At 50.4% G+C, this 13,958-nt stretch overlaps 1 protein-coding gene across 15 annotated transcripts in view; it reads right to left on the bottom strand.

Annotated features, from left to right (window-relative positions):
- Positions 1–13,958, bottom strand: part of ATXN1 (ataxin 1) — a 413,109-nt gene that overhangs the window by 23,636 nt on the left and 375,515 nt on the right. For 14 of the 15 annotated variants that reach the window (XM_072814248.1, XM_072814235.1, XM_072814236.1 and 11 more), the window contains one exon: positions 171–2,244. In XM_072814248.1, the coding sequence (XP_072670349.1) occupies positions 171–2,084 (1,914 nt within the window). In that variant the 5' untranslated portion in view covers positions 2,085–2,244. Of the gene's footprint in view, positions 1–170; positions 2,245–5,558; positions 5,706–13,958 lie in introns of all 15 variants that reach the window. The other variant, XM_072814247.1, reaches the window with a different exon arrangement.

Genomic DNA, 13,958 nt, shown 5'->3' with positions numbered 1-13,958 from the left:
GTTGGGAAAGAGGATGGGTCTATCGTGTGGGTATAAATGAAGACCCCGAATTCTCCCCACAGCACATTGGGGTCTGCCTCTTGGAAGACACGCATCTTCCCAGGAGAAGGATGACGGCAGCACGGCGGGTGCGCCTACCTGTGCGCTGGTGGGCTGGGGGTGAACGTTACCTGTGCTCGGTGCTCCCCGACGGCAAACTGTATCACGGCCACGCCGGGGTGGTGGCTGTCCTCGATCCTCTCCACCGTGCTGGAGTCGATCTTCAGATCGCTGCTGATCTCCGCGCTCTGGATGAAGTCTTCCGTCTTCAAGTCCTCCACCTTCTTCAGCTCCCCGTTGGCCAACTGGATGATGGAGCCTTTCATGAAGTAGGGGGGCAGCGTGGGGGGCGCCGCGGCGGGGGACGCCACTGACTGCACCACGGGCAGGTGGATCTGGGCCTGCACCATGGCGGGGTAGGCGGCCTGCGTGACCATGGCCTCCGGGCTGAAGTTCTCGCTCTTGGGAAGGGCGGTGGTGACGAACGTGTGAGGCATGGCAGCGAACTGGGGCGACGACGTGGCTATTGCGGGGGCTGCCCCGGACCCCTCCACGTCGGCGCTGCCCACCGGGATGAGCAGGGGCTGCGTGCCGGGGATCACCAGGTGCTGGGGCAGGCTGCCGGCGTAGGTGATCGCTTGCTGCTGGCTGCTCAGGTAGCCGATGACCGGCGCTTGAGTCCCCGCGTAGAAGGCGGTGGCCGGCAGTCCCATAGAGAGTGGCTCTGAAGCGCTGTGTGTGGTCTGGATGACCGTGTGGGGGGACAGCGTGGCGACGGCGGCGGCGGCCTTCACGCCCTCGGGGCCCAGAGCCTGTTGGGGTGACAGCGCGTAGGACCGGTGCCCGGGCTTCCCCAGGTGCAGGGCGCTTTTGTCGTTGAGGGTGGACGGGGAGGCCTCCCGGTGAGTGACCTGCTGCACCTCCAGGTCGGCGGCGGGTGTGTTGCTGGTGGGCAGGACCATCACAGAGGCCCGGACCCCCGAGGAGTCCCGGCTGCCGTAGTCGGGGGCGCTGGGGTGCACCACCACGTGCCGGGACTCGTACGGGTGGGGGAGCGACTTGCTGGCCTTCACCAGGCCCAGGTCGGCGGAGCTCGGGGCGCCGTACCTCCGGCCCTTCTCCACCTCTCCGTTCAGCAGCTCCTTGGCCTGCATGGCCTGCTGCAGCCGGCCGCTCTCGGCCTTCTTGGTGGCGTCGCGCGGCACGAAGTGGCCGCCGGAGTCGGTGTATTGCACTACGACCTGGGGGGAGGGCCCCAGGGTGAGCGTGTGTGGGATCATCGTCTGGTGCGGGTGGAGGTGGACGGGGATGGCCGGAGGAGAGGCCGCGCGCCCGGCGCTCTGCGGAGAGCTGGAGATGTGCACGTACTGGTTCTGCTGGGTGGGTGGGGGGGACCCCGGGGTGATGAGCCCCGGCGTCCGGCCCAGGTGCTGCTGCTGCTGCTGCTGCTGCTGCTCAGCCTTGTGTCCTGAGGCTTGGCTCAGACTGCCCATGTTGGCCAGCAGAGTGGAATAGGCCTCCAGCTGGGAGCGCTGGGATGGAGTGGCGGCGCCCGCGCCGGAGGCCACGGCACTGGTGACGGGGCTGGCCGTCGGGGAGATCAGCTGCGAGGGGATGAACCCGGCGTAGGGCCCGCTGTACTGGGAGGACCCGATGAACTGGAAGGTGTGTGGCAGGTGCGCGTACTGCACGGGGGACACCGAGGTCCCGGACTGCGGGGGAGGGTAGGCCGCGGGCAGCGTGCTGGTCGCCGGGACAGACCGGGGCGCGCTGGGCGGGGAGTAGTCCAGCCCCGTGGACAGCGCTTTGTGTAAACCTATTCCCTGCTGTAAACCGAGCTCCACGGGAGTCCCCGCCGGGCCGTGCCTGCTGCCCCCGTGGGCGCGGCCACCAGGGTTGCCCGGGGGGAGCCATGCCACGGCCTCCGCGCGGTGGTTGTCGCTGGGCGGAGGGGCCGCCTTGTCCTCGGAAGGCCGGCTGGTGGCGGGGATCTCGCGCTTCTTGGGAGGCAGGCATTCGTTGCTCCGCTCTTGGTTGGATTTCATTTTTCGCCGTCCCCCCTCCACGGTGACTGTTTCACTGTCTGGCTGGCTCTGGTTTCAGTCTGATACATGGAAAGTCACATTTGATTTCTGTAGGGGAGCCAGGCTCTTCATGAGGAATCATCTCCCCGTGGGTGCTATCCGCCGGCGGCAGCTCTGGAATCTGGGAGAAGGAAGAGGGTGGGGACGGGGGAAGAGAGAGGCGAGGCAGGAGGAAGGGGAGGAGGAAAAGGAGATGAAAATATCAGACTGAGACTAGGCCTCTGGCTTCTCCGAGAATTCCCCCAACCTGATGACAGCCCCAGCGTGAAAGCAACGTAAAGCCCTAGCCGAGTTCTAGAGCATGTCAGGAAGATGAGGGAGATAGGAGGTGATGGAGATACTGGGCAAGTCAAAACCTTACAGCAGCAGATGCCTTTTTTTTTTTTTTAATTTTCTACTTTTTTTAAAACGAGGCTCCAGCCCAGCAGCATGGAACCCACCATGGGGCTTGAACTCACCACCCTGAGATCAAGACCTGAGCTGAGAGCGAGAGCCGGACGCCTTAACTGACTGAGCCACCCAGGCGCCCCACAGCTAGATGCCTTTTTATGGCGTCGACAACTCCCCTAAGACGGTCTACATCTCCTAACACATTGTTTCCCAATGTCCTCTTTCCCTTTTTTCTTTTCTTCTTAGAGGGTAGATGATTTCTTTCTTAAATTTTCTTTTCAGAAACGCTAGTCCCTTCCTCACCTCTTCTTTCCCTTGCAGAAAATCAAATTAAGCCCACGGGGAGGGTGACGCCAGGAAGGGTCAGCCTCAGATGCAGGTGCTGGGAAGAAGCAGGTGAGGAGTGGGGGTCCCCAGCGGTCTTTGGGTGTAAGGTCTGAAGCCTTAGCTACCAGAGCTACTACTCGAAGGCTCTGTCTGACTCTGGGTCCATACTCAATCCACAACCATTCCTCTTCCCTAACACTACACACACACACACACACACACACACACCATACACACACACACACACGCGCAGTACACATGCCAACTCAGCAGAGGCAGCCAAAAATAATCTTGTGCTCTACAAGTTTCCAAAGAATTCCCAGTACAGCTACTCATATGGTAACAGAAAGCCAAAAGAAATCTGCGAGACAGTTAAAAAAACGAATATGGTTATGGTTAAAAACAAGAAAAAGGATGCACTAATAGGGTGGATGCATTGGAGGTCTCCTTCATGACAGTTCCACGCTCCCTTCATTCCTCTTTATTTCTTCCCAGGTAGTCTCCGAGTTTTTTCTTCACATCGCTCCCCCCCTTCCTTTCTCCTTGGAAAGGGCCAACCCGCTTTTAACCCTGGAGATGGCACTTCTCTCAGATCAATCAGACTCAACCCTGGATATATGAATAGTGAGGTGGGAGCCAGTTGTTACAGACGCACAGCTCAATCTCTCAGTGACCAGAGATGTGTGGGCACATGGGTGCCCAATGGCAACAGGTGGAAGGAACATCATTGGCACCAAAGGGAACCGGGCTAACAAGCATCAGGTGTGAGTGCCCCCTACAGGCAGCAGCTGCAGACACGCGCAATGCCGTGTGCTGGGATCCTGGGAAGCTGCCCAGGGGCATTGGGCTTTGGGAATCCCAGGCTGCCCGGGGTGGGGGTGGGAGTGGTGGCATTTCTCCTACCCAGACCCTCTTTTCTGCGATCTGACCGTAAAGCAAACACAACAAGGCAGCAGCCTCTGGCACCCAATCCCTGTCAACGCTCAAGCAATGGTGACATCCCTGCATGAACACAGCCTCGGCGTGCACCTGCTTCTCCCCATCTCTCCTGCGTAGCCACGCTCCCCCACCCTCATCTGTAACTTCTGTTTTGGCCCATGATTTTGTGGTCTTGCTTCTTGCTGCTGCTCTTGCTTTGGCATCATTACCAAACACCGCCACTAAAGGGCGGATGACACAAAAAGTGGTCCCCCTCCTTCACGGTTGTCATCCAGGTATGTATGAGCTGGAAGTGCCTCAATTCGGTGTCTCAACGTCAAAGGTCATTTCAATAAGAACAGGATTTGTCATATGCCAAGAGAGGCACTTTAAAGACTGGGATGGAAACAAACATAAAGGGAAGAGCTCTCAGATGTTAATGCTGGGGAAATATCTGTGTTGAAAGAGTAATGTCAATCATTTGGCCTCCCGACCTAGGGCTTTTAGAAGTCCAAAATAACTGTGTTCTCTGTAGCCTTCTGTCATAAACAGTGCAGCGCATAATTTACACACAATGTCTGCAAATCAATCAGGATGACAGTGCTAGTTTCTTTCTTTTGGTATAGTGATAAGCACTATTTTTTAAAAATTTATTTATTTGAGAGGGAGAGAGAGAAATGCCCACACATGCAGGCGTGAGCCAGAGAGGAAGACGGCGAGAGAGAATCTTCAAGCAGACTCCCCACAGAGTGCAGAGCCTGCCACGGGGCTCAGTCTCACGACCCTGAGATCGTGACCTGAGCTGCAATCAAGAGTTGGATGCTGAACTGACCGAGCCACCCGGGCACCCCAGTGCTATTTTCAAAACAGAGTAAAATTAAACCACAAAATTATAAAAATCAGTGGCCCCTTCTGGCTGCTTAAAAAGTACTGACAATGAGCTTTTATCTTTTGATTTCAAGAGTCACTTCGGAAGGAATTGTGTAAGCTCCCACATTCCCACACCAACCAGCAAAGAAAAGTCATTTAGGGGATCTGCTCAAAGCCAGCCGGCCCGCGCGCCCCCTGCTGGTTGCACAGCAGCACTGATCCAATAAAACCCCACAGGATTTCATTAGGGATGTTCATGCAAGAGTGTATGTCAGAATCCAAAATGAGAACATTTGCATATAGTAGGCCCAGCCAGTGAGGGAATAGGTTAATTAGCCCAAGGCAGCTCGCGGGAAGAAAAAGCAGCAGCATAAAAGTCCTTTCAAAGCCAAGCAAAATGTCAAACACATTCAGAAGAGGTCCATTAGCAATGCAAATGTGAAATTGCCTGTACAACCAAATGCACAATATACAAAACTAGAAAACCCCTCTGAAGGTACTTTTTAAAGAACCCAGCTTTAGTGAATCTGAAAAGGAATGCTCCCAGCAGTGCCTTGGTTTATTTATAGCGTTCACTTGGGAGACACGGGCTTAGCTGGCCCTAAAGGTCTCTGTAGAGACTCCAGGGCTGGTGGCCTAATGGGCCACTAAGACATACTGGTCTTAATGTACAGATTCAAATGTATTCTTCTGAAAAGCGACCCATTGATAAACATCTTTTTCAGATAATACGAATGATAAAATCAGGGATCCAGAGATTAACACAGGAGCTGGAAAACCTAGGGCCAGACGGACCAAAATTTTCAACCAATCCTCCCGCTCCATTTAGAAAGATCATATCTCCTAATTTCCCGGGGCAGCTCGGAGGAGACAGGGGCTCTGTAGTTCTGGGCATGCATTCCTTCTCTATGCTCATTAGCCCAGTACTACCCGAATTCCCATCAAGGAGAAGCCCTGGGAAGGGAGGGATTGAGTCACGGTGTTTTCAGAGAACCACCAGAGGGCACCATAGTTTGCCACCAGGTCCCTCCCGGGCTGATTGATTATTCGTGGAATTAAAAGAATGGAGAGGTGTATCTTGAAGGTGGAAGAGCACAGAAGGGAAAAAAGGAAGGGAGGGGGAAAGAGATACAAAAGAAAAAAAAAAAAGAGAAGAAGAAAAAAGGAGAGTAAGATTTTTTGCTTTCAGGGTCTCTTTCTAACTGCAGACAAATGGCCTCTGTGTCCCTAATTACCTACCTTCTTGGGCCTGAAACACATCATTGGTTCAGCTGGGCCCCTGGGGAGCTCACTTCTAGAGGTACAACAGAAATATTTCTTCAAAACATGGGGACGCACTATTTACCAAAGAGCCACATATGCAGATCCCATTGTTCAAACATCATTATTAAGAAAGGTACTGGTTGAATCTTAAGTGTCTTTATAGAACTACATTTGTATCTCTCTCTCTTTTTTATAATTTAGCTCAGTGCCATAAGGCCCTGCTCTCCAAAGTGCAGTCCTCAGACCAGCAACACCAGTACTCCCCAGCAGCTCTAGAAATGCAGGATCTCAGGCCCCACCCAGCCATCCTGATTTCGAATCTGCATTTTAACAAGATCTCCAGATGATTCATATGCACAGGAAGGTTTCAGAACTCAGGTATGAGATTAAATTTTCTAATCATCAGCTCCTAATAAGCAAATTAAACATCTCTAGCCTCTCTTTCTGATGGAGTAGGTCCTGGGAAACCACACTGGGTGCTGCATATGTAAACACAGAGCGGATGGAGCCTCAGAGATAAGCAGCTAATATTTAGGGAATATTCAGGGGGTTTATTTTCGGGTCACTTAGACTCAATATAGGTTAAGTAACGAAAGCTCCTTTTCTTCTGGTTCTTTGTATCTTCAGAAAAATATAGGGAAATACACTTTAAAAAAAAGCTGTTATCATCAATTTTATACGACTCAGTCATCTCCAAGAAGAAAAACAGAATTTAACCAAAGAAGCCCCACCCTTACACGGCTGCTATAATTCAAAAAAAATTTCCCCCATTAAAAGAACGGAGAGGTGTATCTTGAAGGTGGGAAAAGCACAGAAGGGAAAAAAGTAAGGGAGAGGGAAAGAGATACAAAAAAGAGAAGAAGAAAAAAGGAGAGTATGATTTTTACCCTTTGGATTTACACTGTCAGAAATGATAGGAAAATGAGATGCCTCTGAGCTGGAAGATGTGGGAATGGGTCCCCACTGACTCAAGCCTTGTAAATAACAACAAATTGCTTTGAGTGGGAGCCACTCCTGGCACTTGATACGTACAGTCCTAAAAATGCACTCCAAGGTCATAGCAGTAAACTGGGTTGCTCTCTGCCTAGCACACCCAACTGTGTGAGTTTCTCGGTTTGAGTGGGATCCCATGACTGTCTGGAATGCATGGCTTTGCACACGAGAGGCATGGTTTCAGGGTTAAAGAGGAAGAAATGCAGATTGATGAGCTCGGGTCAGTTCTGGAAAAACCATATGACCATTTAGGAGACAGGGGAGGCCACCCAGGCGCAGGTTCTCGAAGTCCTGGACATGCCAATCTCCAGTGTTATTCTACTGCTACACTGAAAGGTCTGCATCATGTGCTGCAGAAGGTACTTTGTTTAGGTTAAATATTAAAAGTAGACCTAACCCCATCATCCGTGTGGCTACCGTGATGGAGAAAGGTGGGTCGGATGATGGCACAATTAGGTATCTTCCCAGCTGATTGGACAAGCATGCCCCAAGAGGAGTGGATCACACAGTCAGTCGTCAAAATACTCAACTTTGTTTCTAGCAGGTAGAGTGGGCCTTAACCGTCCAGTGTCAACGGGGGAGCAAATGGTAGGCCAGAACTCTATTTTTAGTTCTATGCTGTTCAACATTTTATCAGCGTTTTTGCTGTCATATTTGGCGGTTAACAGAAAGCTGCAAGAGACGCTTTATATGTTATAGCAATCAATCTACAAATTCAGGGATCCTCCACTTTTTTCAAAGTTTCTATTACACTTTGCTTTTTTACTGAACACGTCCATTAGTACCTGCTTTTGCAAACCAAAAGAAATCCAAAGAGGATTTTGCTTTCACAAAAAAAGGCGCAAAGCAGAAGCTGCGTTCAGCATGTTTTGCTTGCTGTAAAGACAGGTGCACCCTGAGCAGGGGGAGTGGCGCCACCAAGCGCCTTTCCTGGGAACTACACCCAGCATCTCCGGGTTTGAACAGTGTCTTCCAACATCTGGGCTGGATCTGGATTTATTTTGTGCATCTGGTAGCAAGATGTGTCCTAAAGTATCAGAAAAGCCTAAGAGAGGTTATTTTTGGGGTCCGGGAATGCTAAAACCTTCTCCATGTAAACGAATGATAATTGCTTCTTTACTTAAAGCCCATTTTGGCGTATAAGAATTTTCATAGGAACGCTCTACTTTCAGATAGCGGGGGAAACCTATACAGCTTCAGAAGCTGGAAGGGATGGCACGAAACCAAGAAAATGAAGATTCACAGGAACACATGTAAATGCCTGCCCTTGGTTTCAATAGCTCAATTCATTTGATAGCAGAGGTTGGAGAGATCTGGCTTAAGACTGGTTTGAACGAAGGAGCCCAAGAATTCTGAGTTTGACCATACATTTAATATGAACCAACAGTTTGGTATGGGGCCTGAAAGACTAGCATAATTACAAGCTTCAATGATCAAAGAGAAACGTCCATAATTAAGAGATAAACACTGCAACATCTTATGCTGGTAAGGCCAGGGTCCAAGGGGTCAGGGCACAGTGGAGTGGGTCCGGAGTGGAACAGTCCACTTAGGGAGTGGTCTGGATGCAAGGCAGGCAAGTAACAGAGGAGACAACTGCCAATGTATGGCCTGGGGAAGTACAAGAGAAGCCGGAGCGTACGTGCAATGCATGTCTATAAAGGGCTGTCCCTGGAAGGCGGGAAAACAGAACTGAGCCCCAAATTATATGAGCGTGTACAGTAAAAAATCAGAAAGTAATCAAAACTGTTAAGAATGGGCTGGGCTGCCTCCCTGTGGGACCCCGACCACTGAGACTGAGTTTGGAGACTCCAGTTGACGGTCCCAGATAAGTGGCAGAGACCCCTGTCCTGCCCAGGTGCTACTTTTGTATATATATATTTTTCATCATAAAGATTTTTGAGACTGTGATTTCACCTGCATCAAGGGAGCTTGTTTACAAGCCTACTCTAACTTTCCGATTTTCTTTCTGGTATGTCCTCAACGACAACTGCTTATTTGCTCTCTCTGCCCTGCTTAGCACAGAGCTTCACTGGGCAAGTCTCTTGGTCCAAAATGAGGTGGCTTCTGAACGGGACACAGGGTCCCAATCACATCTCATTAGGCCAGAGACCCCTTGCAAGGTTAGCACAACTTTGCAGAAGAGGCTAATATCCTCACCCCAACACACACAGGCCCCCCCCTCCTTTCTCTCCTCTGTACCTGGTGACATGGATCTTGATCTTCACAGAAGTGCAGTGAGCTCAAGGAGGAAAATCCAAGAATGACAGCTTGTCATTCACAGTCTACACAAGTGCCTAAGGACATTTAGAACACATAAATGTGCACCTTAATTTGTATCACTAATCAGACAGGGTAGTGGACTGGACAGTGGACCCCCAAAAAGTCTATCTCTCTGGAACCGATGAGTGTGACTTTGCTTGGAAAAAAGGGCATGTAACTAAGGATCTTGGGATGGGATGATCCTGGATTATCCACGTGAGCCCTAAATCCAATGACAAGTCTCCTTGTAAGGGAAAGACAGAGAAAGATTTGAGACGCATCAGCACACAGACACCATATGAAGATGAAGGCAGAGACAGTGGAGTTTTATGGCCCAAAGCCAAGGAACACCTGCAGCCACTGCAGCTGAAGTCTAGGACATATCCTCCCTAAGAGCCTCTGGAGGGAGCACTGTCCTGTCGATGCCTTGACTCCAGACATGTGACCCCCAGAATTGCGAGATACATTTCCAAGTTTTTATAAAACACCGCATTTGCAGTAATTTGTTGTGGCAGCCCCAGGAAATGAATACAAATGGCTTCCATTCACCCATCATCCAATATATGCCAATAACTCAATGTACACATCTTATTTACCCCCCTTCCAACAAAGTCTTGGGGTTTGTATTTTTACCTCTATGGGGACACAGGCTTGGTTAAGGCCGCACAGTCAGAGGGGGAGCTAGCATTGGAAACCACTTTTTTTTTTTAAGATTTTATTTATTTGAGAGAGAGAGTGCATGCGCACAAGTGGGAGGAGGGACAGAGACAGAGGGAGAAACAGGCTCCCGACTGAGCAGGGAGCCCACCGTGGGGCTGGATCCCAGGACCCTGAGAGCATGACCTGAGCTGAAGGCAGACACTTAACCAACTGAGCCACCCAGGTGCCCCTGGAAACCACTTTCTTGTTCTTTACAAGCATTATGCTGGGCAGACCGATGGACTGGGATGCACCATGGTGATGGCAGCACAATGGCAAAGCTCCATTTCTTCCACATGGGAAAGAGACAGGATACATAGGGGTAAGAGGGGAAAAGCTAGCCAAGGAACCTGCTCACTGGAGCCAGCGCTAATCATGGACTACAGCGAATGTGGTATTCAGTGCCATGCGCTGGGGTGACTAAGGAGAGATTAGGATCTTGTCACCTCACAGGTAAGTGAGCTGGGGATCTTCAGCCCTACCCAGCACTCAGCTCAATGCCACCCACCCAGCTCTGATAGACCCTGGAGAGGACATCCTGCCTAGGTCAGACATGCAGAACTGTGGATGCTAGCACACTCGCTCCCCATCTAGCATCACCAAAAGCAAGTTCAAGTCTGTAGTCAAAGTGCAATGCCCTCCCTCAGTGGCCACCATGCACACCACACCGCGTTTCCCTTTGAGGCAGGGCCTGGCTGTGCAGACAGGGACCCGCTATCACCACTGGCAGCTGGGATTTTAGTAAGATGAGGAAAAGGCCGAGGAAACAGTCCTGTTCTTCAGGGTAGTAGTACCATGAATCATAGTTTTGGAGGCCCTGTTTATAGATTTTTTTAAAAAGATTTTATTTTTAAAAAATTTTTTTTTCTTTATTTATGATAGTACACACAGAGAGAGAGAGAGAGAGAGAGAGAGAGAGGCAGAGACACAGGCAGAGGGAGAAGCAGGCTCCATGCACCGGGAGCCCGACGTGGGATCCGATCCCGGGTCTCCAGGATCGCGCCCTGGGCCAAAGGCAGGCGCCAAACCGCTGCGCCACCCAGGGATCCCCCTTATGTATTTATTAGAGAGAAAGACTGAGAGAGAGGAAAGGAGAAGAGGGAGAGGGCCAAGCAGACTCCATGCTGAGTGTGGAGTCTGATGTGGTCCTTGATCCCACGACCCTGAGAGCATGACCTGAGCTGGAACCAAGAGTCGAACGTTCCACCTACTGAGCCACCCAGGCGTCCCTCATCTGTAGATTTTTGTGGCAACAAGTACAGTCACTAAATATAACACAGTGATTAGAAGATACGAGTCCACTCAGAAGGACACAGTCCCATTTGGGCGCTCCCCGGCTGGGAGAGGGGGGTAGCACCGAAAGACCCAGAGATATTCTGATTGAAAGGCCTGAAGGAGATGTTGGAGGGGATTCCTCAAGACGCAAGCCTGCTCCTGGCTGTTCTTCTTCTGCTAAACTCCTCCGCCTGGCAAGTAGCTAAACCACCATGTCCCTCACCCCTAAGTGGGGCTCCGTTCTCTGCTACTACTGTCAGCAACCCGGAGAGACAGCCTTCACCGAGTTTGGGCGAAACTTTACTCAGATTCCTGGCTGCTGCCATTACCGTTCCTAGCCAACATGATGACAGTGAGACGGGGGAGGTATTTTTAGTGGGTTTTGCCCCCCTCCATGGAAACACAAGGAAATCTGTCATGCGGATGGGGTCCACCGCATGGGGACATGGCCCATGTTCTTGTGCGCTGGAGGCCAGGATGCGTGAGACAGGAGGGGAGGGGGCGAAGCCCGCAGCTGGGCTGTGCGATCCCTGGAAGTCGGCTCACGTGGAATGTCACTGCAGCATCTGGGGAGCCAGTGTCCCCTGGCAGCCTGCCCGTGCTGGAATTCCTGGAAAGGCTCAAGACGGAAAAATAATCACTTGGAGGGATAACCATCTGGATTGAAACTGGTCCCAAATGAATTGTCCAATGGAGTTGGAGTTTTTAAGAAAAGCTGGAAATGCCTTTCTGTCAAGACCTTCCCTGGCTCAGTACGTAAGCAAATATCTTTCTGCTTTCAAGTGTCCTGTGTGCCAGATTAGCTGCCCGGGGACACCCACATCTCTGTTTATTCACCACCCTGGACGAAAACTGGGAATAGTCAGTTGCACAGGCATTTTCCAGCACCTTATACTTGGTGGTTCTCACATTGCCCTATAGAGGGAACAGGACAGCGGTGGCTGGCCCCCTGCATTGCCTCATCCCTGGGACCGCTGTGACAGGTGCCAAGAACCGGCTACAGTGACACAGTGAGAGTCGGTGCTGGGAAGACAAGAATCTGTCATTTCTTTGACTCTTAATTTAATGTTCTTGGCACTACACGGGTATATCTCTCTACAGAATTCATTAGGCATTCATATCCACTGGCATATTTGGAATATCAAGATAAGTATTAATATTATATATACGAATACTGGTAAGAAGGTAACATATAGGGACATCTGGGTGGCTCAGCGGTTGAGCGTCTGCCTTCAGCCCAGGGCATGATCCTGGAGACCCAGGATCGAGTCCCATGTTGGGCTCCCTGCGTGGAGCCTGCTTCTCCCTCTGCCTGTGTCTCTGCCTCTCTCTATGTGTTTCTCATGAATAAATAAATAAAATATTTTTTAAAAGGAAGGTAACATATAATAATATTACTATTAATATTAATAATAATTAAATATTATTATTACTACTACTAACAAGAAGGAGGAAAGAGCACACTAAAAAGAATAAGCTCTGAGGCACCTGGGGTGGCTCAGGGGTGGAGCATCTGCCTTTGGCTCAGATTGTGATCCCGGGGTCTTGGGATCGAGTCCCGCATCGGGCTCCCTGCGTGGAGCCTGCTTCTCTTTCTGCCTATGTCTCTGCCTTTCTCTCTGTGTCTCTGGAATAAATAAATAAAATCTTTTCTTTTTTTTAAAAAAGAATAAATAAGCTCTGGGTAGACAGAGTGCAGAGTACAAGTTCTAAACCTGGCTTCACCCCAAACTGCCTATATACATTTTCTCTTTTAATGTAATTTTTATCTTACGCAAATTATACACAGGCCCGGTTTAGGGAGGTGAGTGTTTCAACAATGTGTAATGTTGTAATTATTGTCTCTGCCGATTAAATGGGCACACGCACAGCGCCTGGCATAATGTACACACTCAATAAACGGCAGCCATCAGAATTATAATTCAGCCAATGCTTTCTCGTGAATTCTCGGTCTTTTCCCACATCTCTGCTGTTGATCGCTCCTGGTTAGGGAACCAATAGAATCAATACACTACCTTCAAACTATCAATCCTTTTAAACATCTGGGTTTTTCCCCCCCCCCTCACACCTGTGATTTACACAAAAGAGAAAGTCACGGCTATCTGAAAATGTGTTTTCTTTCTCCAGTTGATCAATGGGATTAATAGTTCCCAGTGCACAGGCCCCTCAGTCACACCAAAGAGCACACAAGCAACTCATACACCAGGAGAATAAATAGAAAGGGGGATGCCAAACTCAAGCGACAGGATTTCCCGGTGAAGGGTAAGTATTTTGGTTCCATGTTCCACTCTGCCTGCTTTTCCACAATACTTCCTGGATGAGTAATTCCCAAAAGGCATGGTGGAGAAATGCAGACTCTTCTTTCCACATCCCACAGGAACGCTGCCAGCTGTCTCCTTGCGCACACTAAGTTCTGCTACACGCCACACAGCAAAGCACCAGGAGTAGCTAGAGGAGGCTCAGATGCTACCAGCCACCAGGGGCTGGACCTCTGGGAGCTCAGATGGTCCAAGTTTATGAGCAAAGAATGTGAAAATCTCCATCAAGTTAGAAAAATGCCTTTCTGGCACTGGGGCATTCTGGAGGGCGGAGGTCTCAAAGCATTCATTGCCCTTGATGTGGCTGGATGAAAGGAAAGTGGGCGCCTTTGGATAATCCATCAGCTAACAAGGCAATCCTCCAGGGTAGTAAATGCTGGTTTCCCTTCTCTGGTTGTTTTCCAGTCTCTGGGAGACTGTACCATTTTTCAATCCTCTTGACTACAAAGGCCCTGAGACCTCCTGGGACCCAGTCTTCCCAAGGCGAAGCAGGTATGACGGAAATCACTGAGGCTTTCTTTGT

This window comes from Canis lupus, chromosome 37, assembly GCF_048164855.1.
Source record: "Canis lupus baileyi chromosome 37, mCanLup2.hap1, whole genome shotgun sequence".
NCBI classification, from domain to species: Eukaryota; Metazoa; Chordata; class Mammalia; order Carnivora; family Canidae; genus Canis; species Canis lupus.
This window is presented reverse-complemented; position numbering and strand designations above follow the sequence as displayed.